Source organism: Danio aesculapii, chromosome 10 (assembly GCF_903798145.1).
Source record: "Danio aesculapii chromosome 10, fDanAes4.1, whole genome shotgun sequence".
NCBI lineage: Eukaryota > Metazoa > Chordata > Actinopteri > Cypriniformes > Danionidae > Danio > Danio aesculapii.
The window spans coordinates 2,514,784-2,533,139 of NC_079444.1; the positions used below are offsets into that span (position 1 = coordinate 2,514,784).

The 18,356-nt window shown below is 40.2% G+C and overlaps 1 protein-coding gene across 1 annotated transcript in view; it reads left to right on the plus strand.

Moving 5' to 3' along the window:
* Nucleotides 1–15,032, plus strand: part of opn4xa (opsin 4xa) — a 30,597-nt gene extending 15,565 nt beyond the window's left edge. Inside the window, exons 3-9 of the mRNA XM_056466965.1 lie at nt 873–1,076; nt 2,631–2,802; nt 4,350–4,511; nt 9,381–9,488; nt 11,941–12,112; nt 13,388–13,534; nt 14,682–15,032. Coding sequence (XP_056322940.1) covers nt 873–1,076; nt 2,631–2,802; nt 4,350–4,511; nt 9,381–9,488; nt 11,941–12,112; nt 13,388–13,534; nt 14,682–15,032 — 1,316 coding nt within the window. The remainder of the gene's footprint in view (nt 1–872; nt 1,077–2,630; nt 2,803–4,349; nt 4,512–9,380; nt 9,489–11,940; nt 12,113–13,387; nt 13,535–14,681) is intronic.
* Nucleotides 15,033–18,356: the final 3,324 nt, after the last annotated feature.

Consider the following 18,356-nt stretch of genomic DNA (forward strand, 5'->3'; position numbering starts at 1 on the left):
TATTCCACCCAGTATCAGCAGATTCTGAAGAACAATGTTCAGGAATCAGTCAAGAGGCTGAAGTTACGGCAGGGTTGGATGTTTCAGCAGCACAATGACCCAAAGCACAGTTCCAGATCTACCAAGGAGTTCACGCGCAGACATGATACGATGTTCTAGAATGGCCATCCCAGTCTCCAGACTTGAACAGCATTGAAAACATATGGATTGATTTGAAAAGGGCCGTTCATGCTCGGCACCCATCAAACCTGACTGAACTGGAGAAATTCTGCAAGGAAGAATAACCCAAAATGCCTTCAGCAAGAGTTCAGGGACTTATCCTTGAGTTTAAGAAGTGTCTACAGGCTGTTATTTCAGCAAAAGGTGGCTGTACAAAAGATTGATGTCATTATTCTGCTGCCTTGTCCAAATGTTTGCACCTGTCTGTTTTTGTTATGACTTAAATTACATTGCATCGGTTGATTAAATAAATCTTATGGCAGAAGTGAAATGTTGCTTTTTCCCCACAAGGGTATAAAATATATCCAAATGAATTTGTAACATATCCAAATGGAAGTGGATTTGATCAGCCAGCAGGCTATGGTTTGCAATTATGAATAATCAGGGGTGGCCAAACTTTTGCATAAGACTGTAAGTGTGAAAAAACCCTTAACGAGGGCTTATAACATTGAACTTAACATGGTTTTGCAAAAATTAAAAACTCCTTTCATTCTAGCCGAAATAAAACAAACAAGACTGTCTCCAGAAGAAAAAATATTATAGGAAATACTGTGGAAAAATCCCTCGCTCTGTTAAACATCAATTAGGAAATATTTGAAAAAGAAATTCACAGAAGGTGTGAATAATTTTGACTTCAACTGTGTTTCATGCAGGCTGTAAGATGTACGCCTTCTGTGGAGCTCTGTTTGGGATCACATCCATGATCAACCTTCTGGCCATTTCTATCGACCGCTACATCGTGATCACCAAACCACTGCAGGCCATCCGCTGGACATCGGGACGCCGAACGCTCATTATTATCCTCGTGGTCTGGATCTACTCGCTGGCCTGGAGTCTGGCACCGCTTATGGGATGGAGTGAGTAATTGTTTGTAATGGACCCTGTTCACATGTCTGGGTTTCTCAGCAGCAGAAGTCGTCATAGTTGGTAAACTCAGAGCGCAGTGAATGGGAGAGTACAACAAATCATCGTTTTACAATCCTATTAGCTGGAGTAATAACAGAAAAACTCCAGGATGGTTTTATCAAGACTTTCAGAAAGAGGAAAACAATAGTGTGAGACTGATAACGGCAGCCGGAAGAGAGAATAATGTCAGATTTAACCACATTACACACACCTCACACAAGCGGGAATTCGTTTTTTTTTTGTAATTTGATGATATAAAACATACATAAATATGCATAAATGTTGTTTTTTTTTAATCAAGATATTGAAAACTTTCAAGGGTTTAAGATGCTGATAAGCGTTAAACGTGCCATAGCAGTTTTAGTGAAGGGTCTATTGGAGCGGTGTTCAAACTCGGTCCTGGAGGGCCGGTGTCCTGCTGAGTTTAGCTCCAACTTGCTTCTACACACTGCCTGGAGGATTCTAGTGTGTCTAGTAAGAGCTTAATTAGCTGGTTCAGGTGTGTTTGATTAGGGTTGAAGCTAAATTCTCCAGGACACCGCCCTCCAGGACCGAGTTTGGGCACCCCTGGTCTATTGAGTAATTGAGTGAGTAACACATGTTTCCATTGACTAAATGCAGTGGCTCTCCATCCCAATCATCACAGTCGACTCCTCTGCATATTTCACACGTCTCTCTGTTTTAAAGGGATAGTTCACCCAAAAATGAATGAATTTAGGGTATATTTGAACGTAATTTTGGGATTCAGTTCTTCACATAGTCCACATTTTAAAACCTTTGCTTGAGTGTGGTAAAATACTTTGAAACCATTTTTTATTTGACAACATAATATCGCACTCTACAATTTTCCAGGATTAAATCTCTGACAGAGACTCAAATGAATGAATCTATGTTCCTGAGCTACACAAAGTAATAGCATCCTTTCCAAAACTTTTGGCCCTTAATAATATAATCTCAAACAAATAGAAACAAATGTTCAGCATTTAACACCTTTGCCCCCCCCCCCCTCCCCTCCCCCGGAGATTCCTCAGTCTTCATCAATGATTGGCTCCTGTATAAGAAGGTGGGGCTTTATTCACTAGAGCAGCCATATTAACCTTACTCTTTTCTCTGTTCAAAACTGTAGAAGTGACATGTCTTTGATACAATTAATGTCAAATATAGACAGAAAAAGCAGAATTTCAGACATTGTAGGAGATTTATAAATCCTAGCCAGATGTTTTTTGTGTCTCAAAAAAGAGGACATGTCAAAATGAGAATTTATGGTCAAATTAGATCAAAGTATGAAGATAAGTGAGTAATTTCAAGTGTGGTTACCCATACTCGAAACTGGTGAATTTGGGACCGGGAATTGACCCCGCAAATCTAACTTTCTAACCATTAAAACACAAGTGCCCCCTATAAGTGATAAAAGAAAGTGTGCAGATAAGTCGAGCGTGAGGATTGAGAAACGCTGCTCTACTAAGGCAACTGAGTTTGTTCATCTGACTGTTTCCTTTGGACAGGTTCCTACATCCCAGAAGGCCTCATGACCTCCTGCACGTGGGACTATGTGACGTCTACTCCTGCCAACAAGAGCTACACCTTGATGCTCTGCTGTTTCGTGTTCTTCATCCCTCTAGGGATCATCTCGTACTGCTACTTCTTCATGTTCCTCGCCATTCGGAGTGCAAGCAGGTACACCAGGTTGACATACATGAACACCATGATGACAGCACATAATATTTGACTAGATACTGCTCAAGATACTAGTATTCAGCTTAAAGTGACATTTAAAGGCTTAACTAGGTTAATTAGGGTAAAGTTAGGGTAATTAGGCAAGTCATTGTAAAACAGTGGTTTGTTCTGGAGACAATCCAAAACAAATCTAGCTTAAGGGGGCTAATAATATTGACCTTAAAATAGTTTTAAAAAATTAAAAACTGCTTTAATTTTAGCTGAAATAAATCAAATAAGACTTTATTCAGAAGAAAATATATTATAGGAAATACTGTGAAAAATTCCTGAATCTGTTCAACATCATTTGGAAAATATTTGAGAAAGAAAGAAACATTCACAGGAATAAATCAACACATTTTGACTTCAACTGTATATTAAATGCCTAATGCAACATGTTTACGCTATTTTTGTTAATGAGTTATATTCATTATATGCATTTATATACTACTGAATGTCTTCATATTTCATAATAAATGTCATAGAAAGCAAAATTAGGCAACTTTTTATTTTGCTATAGTGAACTTGCTTCACATGAGGTTATAGTGTACTGCAAATAAATAAGATAAATAGTTCGAATAGTTCAGACTGCTGAGCGAATCACTGGTACAACCCTTCCTACTCCCCAAGAACTGTACTTATCCAGAGCGAGCAGAAGGGCTGCCAAAATCACTCTGGACCCCTCACACCCAGCACACTGCCTCTTTGAACTTTTACCTTCTGGTCGACGCTACAGAGCACTGCGCACCAGAACAGCCCGACACAAAAACAGTTTCTTCCCTCAGGCAATCCATCTCATGAACACTTGATGATAATAATTGTGGAGCCAACATCACTACTGTACTTTTATACACATATACACTTATTTAACAACACACTTTACATGCCAATTTGCACATAACAGCTGCACATATATTGTTGTATATAGAAATAAACATGTACATACACTTGTCAATCTGTATATTTGCACTCACTACTTCTATTAATGATCTGTTGTTTGTCCTGTCTGCACTGTAGAATCCTGTTGCACTGTAGAAGCTCTGTCACCAAAACAAATTCCTTGTATGTGTGAACATACCTGGCAATAAAGCTCTTTCTGATTCTGATTCTGAAATAAATTAGCATATTGAGAGACATAAGTTGTTATTATTATGATATTACTATTATAAGTTATTGTTAGAAGTTATTATCAATATTAAATGTGCTTTAAAATGTTAGTCTGGAGCCCTGACTCACTTCTCACCCAAAGAACAAATATTTAGCTGCCTGTTCAAACTAAATCTTTAAAATAAGCTGATGTACAGCGCGATTCTTGAAACTTTCAGGAGGCAACTTAATAGTTTTCTGTTCAATCCGCTTAAATTTGTTAAGGTAACTTAATCTATTTGTGTTTGGGCATCATGAATGAATCGTTTGGAACCCTGCATTTTTTTACAGTGCTGGAAACAGCCTGGAAATTCAGTTATTGTTGATAAAAAAGTGTCATAGTTATCTGTCCGTGTGTTCAGGGATGTGGAGAAGCTGGGTAGCCATGTGAGGAAGACCACCCTCATCCAACAGCAGTCCATAAAGACGGAGTGGAAGCTGGCTAAGATTGCGTTCGTGGTCATCATTGTGTTTGTCCTGTCCTGGTCTCCGTATGCCTGCGTCACACTCATCGCTTGGGCTGGGTAACTAGCAGAACATCTCACTGATAATACTTCAATCTGTCATCGAGTATTCACATGGGCATTGCTAGACCCTATATTCTGGGGCGCGTTCGTTTTAAAATATGAGTTGCAGTTTAATTTATGGAAAGTTTAACAAACTAATTTCGAGAGGAGCATGTGATATGATTGATCGCGGCTGGTCTCTCATCTGTAATTAGCAATAATCCAATTAGATTAATAAATAAATAGGCCGATTTTGTCCTACTGGCTTATCTTCATTTTGGAAGAATCCCCCCTTTACCAGGGGGAGCCCTCGAGACCTACCTGATCTCGGACAAAATATGTATTCAGAAGTCTTGGACATTTCCAATGATATACAGTTTGTCATGATTGGTTTAGGATTAGGATATACTAGTTGGCTTTTTCAAGACATGTAAATGCTAGTTACTTTTTTAATGTTTTGAATAAAATTGGATTTTGGGATGATGAAAACAAAAATGCTAATAAACTTGTTTCCGGTTTTGACTTACAAAAACTGTACTATTGGAGGCTTCTATATCCATACAATGTTCTGTATTTGTCAGTTTGGCTCTAAAACCACGATGGCCAGTTTCAAGTACACTGAAAAAAGTGTTGCATGCAAAACTGTTGTAAACAATTTATTTGTGTTGAATTTAAACAAACAAATTAAATTGAGCAATGTTCAACTTGATTTGTTTGTTTAAATTCAGCCCAAATAAATTGTTTACAACCACTTAACGTAAAAAAATTTGAGTAAATCCAAGGAATCATCTTTGAATAATTTTTTTCAGTGTACAGTGGGGGAAATAAGTACTGAACACTGCAATTTTTTTCCTAGGAATAATATTTTTAAAGGAGCTGTTGACATGGAGTTGAACCAGAATTAGGTAAAGACCCAAACAATACAAACATAAAAAATTAAAACAAATCTGAAAGATGAGTTGTGTGTAATAAAAATTAAATGACGCAAGGAGAAAGTGCTGAACTACTGATATGTATTTAATACTTTTATATAAAAGACCTTTTTTGGTGACGGCAGCTAAAAGACACCTCTCATATGGAGAATGAAGTTGCTCAGGTGTGATGTTTTTCACAGACTTCAACAGAATTGATGATTCTGTGGGTCTCGTCTATCAAATCTGAGCTTTATTCTGTATTTTCTATTGGATTCGGATCAGGTGATTGGTTGTGCCATTCTACAGCTTGATTTTCTTTCTCTGAAAGCATCTGAGAGTCTCCTTGGCTGTGTTTTGGATCATTGTCTGAAATGTCCACCCTGGTTTCATCTTCATCCTCCTGCTAATGTAGATGTTCGACAGAAGCAGCTGATATTCATTTACACTGATGAAGGGCAGAGGGTTGCTGAAGAACTACTAAGAGATTTCAGCTGCTGTCTGGGCTTTCACTGCATTTCTACACCTCCCTTTTTCACGTGTTCAATACTTTTCCCTGCGCCATTTCATTTTATTACGCATAACTTCATTTATAAACTAATTTGCTTTGTTTTCTTTGCATATATGGGTGTATTTGGTTGTTACCAACATCCTCAGAGAGTTTCAAGTCAACAGCATCTTTAGAAATATGTTTTCTGAGAAAAATGGCGATGTGTTCAATACTTATTTCCCCCACTGTAGATCATCTAATCTCTCTGCGTGGCATTCTGATGCTCTATTTAAAGAGAGTCAAACCACGCAGAAGATCTGAGAGACTTTCGGAGAATTCCAGAGTGAAAAGACGGCCTTTTATAGAAGTGCTGCCCAAAGTAAAACACACAGTTTCTCCGCCGAATTAAAGGCCGATGGGGTTCACTGAGGCAATGCAGACCACATAGAGCGAACAGACACCTCTGTCTTTGAGTGCAGTCTGCTGGAGGATGCGGATAATCAGGCATGGAGTTTTTTTCCGCTCATGTTAGCAACACCTTTCGGTCACTTCCATGTCATGTAAACAGCCTCTGCAGGGGTCATCATCTGCTACTGACCACTCACAAACACTCTTCAGCTTTCTTCAGTTGTCCATCCATTTACTCTACAACAAGGGATTCTCTGGCATAGTGTTTTTGGTTTGGTTGTCCAGCACAAATGCATGACATAAGCTATTTTTGTCTCATTTACATTTACAGATATGGGTAACACTTTGGTATAGGTCACAAGTCAATGCATTAACAAACCATTAACTATCTACTAGCTTAATAAACTACCAATTAGCTGTTATTAATAGTTAGTTAGGTTGACGTTGGGTTTAGGTTTTGGTAGGATTAGGGATGCAGAATAAGATCATACTTTATAACTACTAATGAACAGTTAATATCTTGATAATATGCAGGCAATAAGCCAGTAGTTAATAGCATGAATTGTGATTAAACTAAAGTTTTAGAGTTAAGTTTATGAATTTATATTTAAATTATTAACCTAAAGTATCTGTCAGTGCACTTATAAACAAACCACATGAGCTTCATGTGTGCAGTAACATTAAAATCACATTTTTTTCCCAACATAAGCTCATTCTGAAAACGTACCCCTATATACGTTTCTGGAGAATGCGAATTATGTAGCCAGAGCTACGTATGGCTGCATTTCGTCTTGAAAAATGACTATATGACTAAATAACTTATGAATTTTAAAATGAACGCTAGGGGGCAGTGTGATGCCATTTCTTTTCTCGCGAACCAGCTGAACGCTTACCTCCATGTGGATGGCTTTTCCGCTGTTACCGGTTTGTCCGGGAGCTCGATATGTACAGTTGAAGTCAGAATTATTAGCCCCCCCTGAATTATTAGCCCCCTGTTTATTTTTTTCCCAATTTCTGTTTAACAGAGAGCAAATTTTTCACCACATTTCTAATCATATTAGTTTTAATAACTCATTTCTAATAATTGGTTTATTTTATCTTTGCCATGATGACAGTAAATAATATTAGACTAGATATTCTTCAAGACACTTCTATACTGATTAAAGTGACATATCGGAGGGAAAAAATTAGCTTAAAGGGGCTAATAATATTGACCTTAAAATGGCTTTTAAAAAATTAAAAACTGCTTTTATTCTAGCCGAAATAAAACAAATAAGACTTTCTCCAGAAGAAAAAATATTATCAGACATACTGTGAAAATTTCCTTGCTCTGTTAAACATCATTCAGGAAATATTTGAAAAAGAAAAAAAATTCAAAGGGGGGCGAATAATTCTGACTTCAACTGTACGTTGAGGGATTGAGACACAGAGCGGACAAAGGGGTTCGAGTAGGGCCTTGCAGAGACCCGGGGTGGTGGGGGTCTCTTCTTGTGCACATGCCTGGGTTCGAGTCCAGTGAAGAACGGTTCCAGGAGGCAGGTAAGAAAAAAAGCAAAAGCTAAAAAATAAAATAAGTCAATTTCAGGGTGAGAATGTGGTAAAATCTGTAACCAAGGTTGGGTTTAGTGAAGGGGGAGGGTGGGGGGATCGGTCGGTTGGTTAATCAGTAAGTTCGTCCGTCAACAGCGGCCTCTGGTGGATTTACGTGAGAACAGCAGGCACAAATGGCACTCGCGAGAGAAGTTTGAGATCTGAAAAATCATACACAGCGGCATCTGGTGGCTTCACTGAAACAAAAACTGCAGAAAACGTACCTCCTGGGATGTGTTTGGTGCTCTCCAGAAGGGGTACATAATCAGAATGAGCCTGGGTTGTTTTTTTCACACATGAAATGCAGTTTTGGAACATTTTCATGTGGATGAATGTGAGCGTGCACTGTAAAAACGATATGACAAAAAGTCATGAAACAAATGTTTTTATCTTACTTTAACTAATATTAATGAGTTAATCAGGTTACAACTTGTAGTCAGTTTGACTGATATAAGTTGAAATAACAATAAAAGTTCCTTTGATTGAACTTTTAGGCAGCAAAAAATGCAACCCAGGCAACCCAATTGTAACTACGTACTCCTATTTACATTTCTGCGGAGAGTAAAATACTTCCCAGTTTTTCTTTACGAGGCCGCTGTGTATGCCTTTACAGATCTCAAATTTCTCTCGCGAGTGCTATTCGCGCCTGCTGTTCTCACGTAAATCCACTACAGGCCACTGTCTAATGTCTGACTGACTGACAGATCAACCGATTTCCCCCACCCTCCCCCTTCCCTAAACCCAACCAACAGTGTTTTCAAAAGCAATCCAGAAAAAGAAAAGCCCTTATGGTCGCCTCAATTTCACTATGTTTTCAGATTTGACAACATTCTCACCCTGTTATTTACTTGGTTTTGTTTTTTTTTTGGCTTTTGTGTTTGTCTTACCCATTTTCTGGAACTGTTCTTCACTGGACTTGAACCCTGTCGTCATGGTCAACTCCACTCTGCGTTTCAAGTCCGCCAACGTACATGTCGAGCTACTGGACAAACTGGTAACAGCGGAAAAGCCGTCCATATGGAGGTAAGTGGTCAGCTGGTAAGCGCGAAAAGAAACAGCGTCATATAGCCCCACAGCATTCGTTTTAAAGATGAAATGCAGCCATTCGTAATTCTGGCTACATACTTCACAATCAAAGTGTGTGGTTTCGTGTGTTCCACATGTTATATATTTGATTTAAACATGATTTTAACATGACTGGACTTGCAAAGCTTGTGTATATATATATATTTACAGGTAGATTTTGTCTTGTTTTTTGCCACATTTGACTGCTATAGTATGGTTCAAAAACACTATATATATATATTTTCACATGGGAATAATTAAAACAATAAAATTATGTCAGTTGTTGAGGTTTCTGCTGGATTACAATAAAATTTAGTAGACATCCCCATTGCTAATAAATAAATAACGCATGAAGAAAACTCCAACATGATTGTCTCTGCTATTTCAGGAGAAGATACACTGTGATATTTGTTAACGTTTCAGATACAGCCACGTTCTTTCTCCGTATTCCAAAGCAGTTCCTGCGGTGATCGCCAAAGCATCGGCCATATACAATCCCTTCATCTACGCCATCATACGCTCCAAATACAGGTGCTTTCAGGGCCATATCAACCTCATAATACTGTTCTCAAATGATTATCCCTCCTGTGAAATTTCCCAAGTGCTGTTTAACAGTGAAAAGATGTTTAACACATAAACACATTTTAAAACAATAGTTTTACTCACTTATTTATAATGACTGATTTCTTTTCTCTTTGCCATGATGACAGCACATAATATTAGACTAGATATTCTTCAAGACACTAGTATTCAGCTTAAAGTGACATTTAAAGGCTTAACCATTAGGGTTCATTAGGGTAAAGTTAGGGTAATTAGGCAAGTCATTGTATAACAGTGGTTCTGTAGACGATCTAAAAATAATATTAAATCAAAATTTACAATGCTTCATTTTGCTAGCTCACATTGTTATTCTCAAGGTGAATAATTCAAATGTGGAAGTTAATCGACTAAAAATTTGTTTGTTTTGGTAATCTTCTGTGAAAATCGGACCACTTGCCTTCAAGTTTGGAGTGGTGGTTGACGCCAATCTGAAGGTTTCCATAGCAACTGCATATTAATACCTTCTGCTTGCCCTCTACTCAATATGCAATTTCAGTTGGAAGCAGATCCAATTCCATTTGGAAGTACATCAACATGCTAAAATAAAACCCCACCCCACTCAATATTCAGTTTCAATTGGAGGTAAATCAGCATACTGAAATAAAGCCCCGCCTCTTACTCTATATTCAGTTTCAATTAGAAGTACATCAGCATACTGAAATAAAGCCCCGCCTCTTACTCAATATTCAGTTTCAATTGGAAGTACATCAGCATACTGAAATAAAGCCCCGCCTCTTATTCTATATTCAGTTTCAATTGGAAGTACATCAGCATACTGAAATAAAGCCCCGCCTCTTACTCTATATTCAGTTTCAATTAGAAGTACATCAGCATACTGAAATAAAGCCCCGCCTCTTACTCTATATTCAGTTTCAATTGGAAGTACATCAGCATACTGAAATAAAGTCCCGCCTCTTACTCTTTATTCAATTTCAGTTTGAAACAGGTCAACATACTTAAATAAAGATACGTCCCACCCCTATTCAATAATTCATTTTAGTTGGAAGTACATCAACAAACTGAAATAAAGCCCCGTCCCTGCTCAATATTCAGTTTCAGTTGCAAGTATATCAGCATACTTAAATAAAGCACCGCCCACTACTCAATATTCAGTTTCAGTTGCAAGTATATCAGCATACTTAAATAAAGCACCGCCCCCTACTCAATATTCAGTTTCAGTCGCAAGTATATCAGCATACTTAAATAAAGCACCGCCCCCTACTCAATATTCAGTTTCAGTTGCAAGTATATGAGCATATTTAAATAAAGTCCCACCCCCTACTCAATATTCCATTTCATCTAGAGGTACATCGACATACTGAAATAAAGTTCCACTCCTACACAATATTCCGTTTCAGTTTGAAGTACAACAACATACTGAAATAAAGTCCCACCCCCTACTCAATATTAAATTTCAGCTGGAAGTACATCAACATACTGAAATAAAGCCCCGCCCCCTATTTAATATTCAGTTTCAGTTTAAAGTACATCAACATATTGAAATAAAGCCCCGTCCCTACTCAATATTCAGTTTCAGTTGCAAGTTTATCAGCATACTTAAATAAAGCCCCGCCCGCTACTCAATATTCAGTTATAGTTGCAAGTATATGAGCATATTTAAATAAAGTCCCACCCCCTACTCAATATTCAGTTTCAGTTGCAAGTATATCAGCATACTTAAATAAAGTCCCACCCCCTACTCAATATTCAGTTTCAGTTGCAAGTATATCAAGTATTTCAAGTATTTCAAATTCCATTTCATCTAGAGGTACGTCAACATACTGAAAAAAGCCCCGCCCCTACACAATATTCCATTTCAGTTTGAAGTACAACAACATACTGAAATAAAGTTCCGCCCCCTACTCAATATTCATTTTCAGCTGGAAATACATCAGCATACTGAAATAAAGCCCCGCCCTCTACTTAATATTCAGTTTCAGTTTAAAGTACATCAACATACAGAAATAAAGCCCCGTCCCTACTCAATATTCAATTTCAGTTGGAAGTACATAAACATATTGAAATAAAGCCCCGCCCCCTACTTAATATTCTGTTTCAGCTGGATGTACATCAAGGAACTGAATTAAAAGTCTCCAGTTCACACAGACTTTAATTCTTAACGTAAATAAAATAAATCTTAAGGGGGATAATAACATTGACCTTCAAAAAAAAATACATATATTTTTTTTTATTCAAATGTAAAAGATTAAAAAAGACTTCCACCTGTAGAAAATATATTATAGTAAATACTGTGAAAATTTCCTTCCTGCGTTAAACATTGCTTGGGAAATATTTGAAAATGAATACAAATTTGACAGGAGGGTTAATAATGTTGACTCCCACTGTAAATGTGTGTTCGTGGCATGTGTGTGTGTGTCTGCAGAGACACGCTGGCTGAGAAGGTGCCATGTCTGCATTTCCTAGCGCAGTCGTCGCGTAAAGACATCTCGGTGTCCAACAGCGAGTCTTCCTTCAGGGAGCACATGCTGAGCCGACAGTCCTCGGGGTCAAAGGCCAAGTTCCAGCGCATCTCCTCCATGTCCACAGCAGATACGGTCAGTGCTTCACCAGTAGGTGTACTTCAAGACGACCTGTATAGAGTGTTAGGGCAGAGACACACCAAGCTGACAGTCGGCGATTGGGCTTTGTCAGCTTCTGTCCGGCTAGTGCAGGGGTCTCAAACTCAAATCGGCAGGGGGCCATTACAGTGACAGCCAATAAAGGATAAGCAAAATAATTCGCTTTGAAGGATCATGTCACTAGAGTAGTAATGCTAAAAGTTCAGTCTTGAAATCATTGGAATAAATTACATCTTAAAACATTTATACATTAAAAATTATTCATATAATAAATATATTTTCCATTTATTTTTTCCATTTTTTATGATGGTTCAAAATTTGTGTCATGCAATTCAATTCCAATTTTGTTCAGTATCGTATTATTTTCATCTGATATTTGGCAGATCCTAAAAAAACTCAGCTGAACAACAATATATATCTGTAACACTGGGAGTGACACAGACAACTGAAGTTCGGATCCAAGTGCAGGTTTAATCAAAGTCAGGCAAGCTAAGGTCAACACAGGTGCAAACAGATGTATAAAGGCGGTCCAGAATCGTGGTCAAAGGTATCAGGCGAGAGGTCGGTAGACAGGTGGCAGAAAAGGAGAAAGGGAAACCAAGCAAAGATCAAAAACACGGAGGAACAAGACCAAGGGAAACGCGTTGTAATGTCACTTTACAGCTAACAGGACTCAGCCCCTGAAGTGAGTGTGTGTGCTGTTTAAATAGTGTGTGTAATCAGTCTTTGACAATCCTCAGCTGGTGCAAATGTAATCAGTCAAAATGAGGAAGCATGTGTGTTTGTGAACGGAGTGCATGTATGAAAATGTAGTCCATGAATGGCGGATTTGTAGTCCATAGGTTATTGTGAAGGTGAGTGCTTACCAGCGACCTCTGGTGGTTAGAGATCGCTGGTAATCATGACAATAGCATTAACAGAAATACATCAGGTAGTGCTAATCCAATACCTGAACAGATGATGGGCAGAAATGGGATGAGTGTGTTGGTCTAGAGCTGCATCTTGTTCTACTACTAAAACTGGGCCAAAGCCTGAGCAAGACAATGATCCCAAACACAGCAGCTAAAGAAGAAGAAAACACAAAACATCAAGCAGTTCGATAGTCAAAGTGCAGAGCTCATCCTGACTGATATGCAGAAAACTCCCAAACTCCTCCAGAGTGACCTGAGAATCAAATAAAGTGCAAAACATGAAATTCAGCAGGGTGTCCTGACGTTTTTCCCATGACTGTATGTGTTGTCTGTGCTGTAGGTCTGGAGTGATGTGGAATTAGATCCTGTGGACCAAAAGAGCCAGACGATCAGAAACTCACAGTCAGCCAGTCTGCTGAGAGACGACAAATGGAAAACGCAAACCAAACACGACTATAAGAACGACAGGGAGAGCAGCGAAGAAAAGGTAAGGTGAGGGACTGCAGTAAACACACATTATTAAGGTCATTATCAGACACAGATGCTCTTTGAATCCATTTGATTAAGGCTCAATCCCAATATTATTTTATACCCCTAAACCTGCACCTTACTTAACATACTGAAATAAAGCCCCACCCCATACTCAATATTCTGCTCATCAACATACTGAAATAAAGCCCCACCCCATACTCAATATTCTGCTCATCAGCATACTGAAATAAAGCCCCACCCCATACTCAATATTCTGCTCATCAACATACTGAAATAAAGCCCCACCCCATACTCAATATTCTGCTCATCAACATACTGAAATAAAGCCCCACCCCATACTCAATATTCTGCTCATCAACATACTGAAATAAAGCCCCACCCCATACTCAATATTCTGCTCATCAACATACTGAAATAAAGCCCCACCCCATACTCAATATTCTGCTCATCAACATACTGAAATAAAGCCCCACCCCATACTCAATATTCTGCTCATCAACATACTGAAATAAAGCCCCACCCCATACTCAATATTCTGCTCATCAGCATACTGAAATAAAGCCCCACCCCATACTCAATATTCTGCTCATCAACATGCTGAAATAAAGCCCCACCCCATACTCAATATTCTGCTCATCAACATGCTGAAATAAAGCCCCACCCCATACTCAATATTCTGCTCATCAACATGCTGAAATAAAGCCCCACCCCATACTCAATATTCTGCTCATCAACATGCTGAAATAAAGCCCCACCCCATACTCAATATTCTGCTCATCAACATACTGAAATAAAACCCCACCCCATACTCAATATTCTGCTCATCAACATACTGAAATAAAGCCCCACCCCATACTCAATGTTCTGCTCATCAACATACTGAAATAAAGCCCCACCCCATACTCAATGTTCTGCTCATCAACATACTGAAATAAAGCCCCACCCCATACTCAATGTTCTGCTCATCAACATACTGAAATAAAGCCCCACCCCATACTCAATATTCCATTTCAGTTGGAAGAACATCAACACACTGAAATAAAAGTCTCAGCAACTTCCGGTTCACTAGGAAAGCCAGACTATTTGCCATGTCTATTTTTTTTTTGATGAAATGATTGATGGATGTGTTTTGTTTTCTACAGTCTGCAGTCACTGACAGCGGCGGCTCTCTGAACGGCGGAGGGCTTGACCTGGTGTCCGAATCCATCAACATGGCCACTGTCCCTCTCCTCATGGCCAAGAACACTGGAGAGGAGGACCAGGAGGAGGAAGAGGACGAGACTCTGACGGGACAGCAGGACAGCAGATCCCTGAGCCCTGTCAGCAATGACCTGCCTTTTTACCAGGACACGGAGGAGCCACACATCACCCTCAGCCCCACATCAGCAGAGCAGCAAACCACGCAGACCAGAGAAAACAATCTGATCCTGGAGCTCAAGAGTCTGAACTGCTCCAGCGAACTCCTGGAGTCTGTGGAGAAATTCCTCTCCTGAGACCTTGAGCTTGTCTCTTTCGTCTTCTTCTTCTGCTTCTTCACGTGTGCGTTTCACTAAAGACATGTCTTCCACAGAGTTTCACAGCAGCTGACAAAGCAATTCGTTTTTGTGCAGGTATTCATCTGCTAACAATAGAAAGGATGAAAGCTAAGGGGTGGTTCTAGGACAGGGATCACCAAACTTGTTCCTGGAGGGCCGGTGTCCTGCAGATTTTAGCTCCAACCCTAATCAAACACACCTGAACAAGCTAATCAAGGTCTTACTAGGTGTACTTGAAACACCCAGGCAGGTGTGTTGAGGCAAGTTGGAGCTAAACCCTGCAGGGCACTGGACCTCCAGGAACGAGATTGGTGACCCCTGTTCTAGGATGTCATCCTTAGGCCCTGATCACACCGAATGCGCTTTTTCCATTGAGAGGCGCATCTTTTGAGTTTAGCTGCCTGCTGCGCCTCGTGTTTTTGCCGTCACGTCTTTTTCATTCTCCAATGACGTTAAAGCAGAGGCAGGGTTTCCACTGAGGCGACAGCAGTGTTTGTGTTGTCAAGATGACTATTAAAGGGGTGGTCCACTATCATATTTGAAACTTTAGTTGATGTGTAATGTAGCTGTGTGAACATAAACAACATCTCTGAATATAAGACGCTCAAACTTCAATGCAAAGGGAGACAATGGGTTTTACAGAGTTAGCCTAGCAAAGCCTACAGCGATTGAAAAAAAAAAAGCATCCGGGCTAATGAGATCACAAACGTTCAAGGTTATGCACCTTCACTGCGCCTCACATTGGCAGAACGGAAAAGCACATTCGGTGTGAGTTTGTCTCAGCTCTCGTTATCATTGCTGATAACGCTAAATGTAGGGTGCAATGGGGCCACACGTTTAGCACTCTTTCACACGGAATGCATCTTTGCTTCAAAAAACGCTGATGTGGCGCTCCGGAATTGGTTTACAAAAGTACAGCACACCGCAATATCCATGTGATGCGATGTTATGAACGAGAAGTCATTGATTCATTTTCCTTCAGCTTAGTCCCTTTATTTATCAGGGGTCGCCACAGTGGAATGAACCACCAACTATTCCAGCATATGTTTAACACAGCGGATGCCCTTCAAGCTGCAACCATGTACTGGGAAACACCCATACACACTCATACACCACGGCCAATTTAGTTTATTCAATTCACCTATGGCGGATGTGTCTGGACTGTGGGGGAAACCGGAACACCCCGAGCAAACCCACAACAACATGGGAAGAACATGCCAACTGACCCAGCCGGTGCTCGAACCAGAGTGAGCGTAACAGTAACACACGCAATTCAAGTGTGTGTTTACTTTGAAAAACATTGCCATATAAATAGTGCAAAAGTATGAAAGGAAAGAGGGAGGAGCTCCAGATGATGAGGGAGGGGCTGCTAATGGGGGGGGGGGGGGGTTTGATGATAAAGGGGGAGGGGCTTATGATGATGAGGAGGGACGGCTGATTAAGGGGAAGGTGTTGTGGTTTAAGGGGAGGTGCTGATGATGAAGGAGGAGGGGCTGCTGATGAAGGGGGGGGGCTGATGATAAAGGGGGAGGGGCTTATGATAATGGGGAGGGACGGCTGTTTAAGGGGAAGGTGCTGCGGTTTAAGGGGTAGGTGCTGATGATGAAGGGGAGGAGCTGTTGATGAAGTGGGGGGAGCTGCTGGTGAAGGGGGAGGGGCTGATGATGAAGGGGAGGAGCTGCTTGTGAAGGGGGAGGGGGCTGCTGATAAGGGGAGGAGCTGATGATGAAGGAGGAATGGCTTCTAATGAAGGGGAGGGGCTTCTGATGAAAAGGGCGGGGTTGCTAATGAAGGGGGAGGGGCTTCTGATGAAGAGGGAGGCGCTGCTGATGATGGGGAGGAGCTGCTGGAGAAGGGGAAGGGGCTGATGATGAAGGGGAGGAGCTGTTGATGAAGTTGAAGAAGCCTATGATGAAGGGGGAGGGGCTGCTGATGATGAAGAGGGAGAGGCTGCTGATGAGGAGGTGGGGGCTGCTGGTGAAGGGGGAGGGGATGAAGAGGATGGGGGGGCTGATAATAGGGGGGAGGAGCTGCTAATAAAGGGGGAGGGGCTGCTGATATATGGGGAGAGGCTGCTGATGAGAGTGAGGAGCTGCTGGTGAAGGGAGAGGGGCTGTTAATGAAGTTGGAAAAGCCTATGATGAAGAGGGAGGAGCTGATGATGATGGTAATGAAGGGGGAGGGGCTGATGATGAAAGGGGAGGAGCTGGTGATGAGGAGGAGGGGGCTGCTGATGAAGGGGGAGGGGGCTGCTGGTGAATGGGGAGGGGCTGCTGATAAAGGGGTTTTAATTCAACACAATCTACATCAGCTTTGCGTGACTAAAATAGTTTTAACACATAACATTACCTGTCTGAAAGAAATAATTCAGCCATGGTGTCGTCCTTCCTCCAGCGTGCAATATTGATTCAGGATTTTAAAGTTTTGATTCAGCATGTGTTTACTATCACTCCTTGTGTGCAGGTGAATGCGCAAATGGGGTGAACGGGTGCGCATACATTTCGATCATTTACTTTAAGCATTCTTATTGGAATGTGAAGAGACTGTCAACCAGCACAACAAAACATGTGTCTGAAGACAATCAGCTACTGCACCTTTAAGGTTAAACAAATATATATATATATATAGGGGTCCCTAATCATTTGTTTTGTTCTCTTTAATGGATAAAAAAGGAAAAGAAAACACTATCTTCTAATTAAATGTGTTTAATTAATAACACACAGAACATGCAAGCCTCGTTTTTACATTGACTCTTGCCGTTTACTATTCACAGTATTCACAGTTTAGTATTTTATTTTTTTATTTGTCAAACTCCATGACATTCTTTATGTCAGTAAATCTCATTTTAAAGACCAAATTGTTAAGTGATGAATCATAGGGTCCAAAGTTTTTCAAAAGCTGTCCTTACACTCCATTTTAAGCTGTAGAATATACACTTGCACTGACATTATTCATTATTATAGTGCACAGGTTTCAAACTCAGTTCATGTAGGGCCACAGCTCTGCACAGTTTAGTTCCAACCCTAATTAAACACACCTGATCAAACTAATTGAGTGCTTCAGGATTGTTTGAAACCTGCAGGTAATGCCGAGATCACACTTGAGTTCGAGCATGTGAAATTCTGTCGGATGGCTCTGCGAAAAGGGGCGGGATTAAACAAAATGATTAGACATTTAAAAAAGCGAGCGATTGCTCCATAATTTTAATTTCTGTCCAGAGAGGTCAAGTTTTGATCTTCGATTGGTCTTACACAGTCACGTGATGCGATTTCGCAGGTCAGA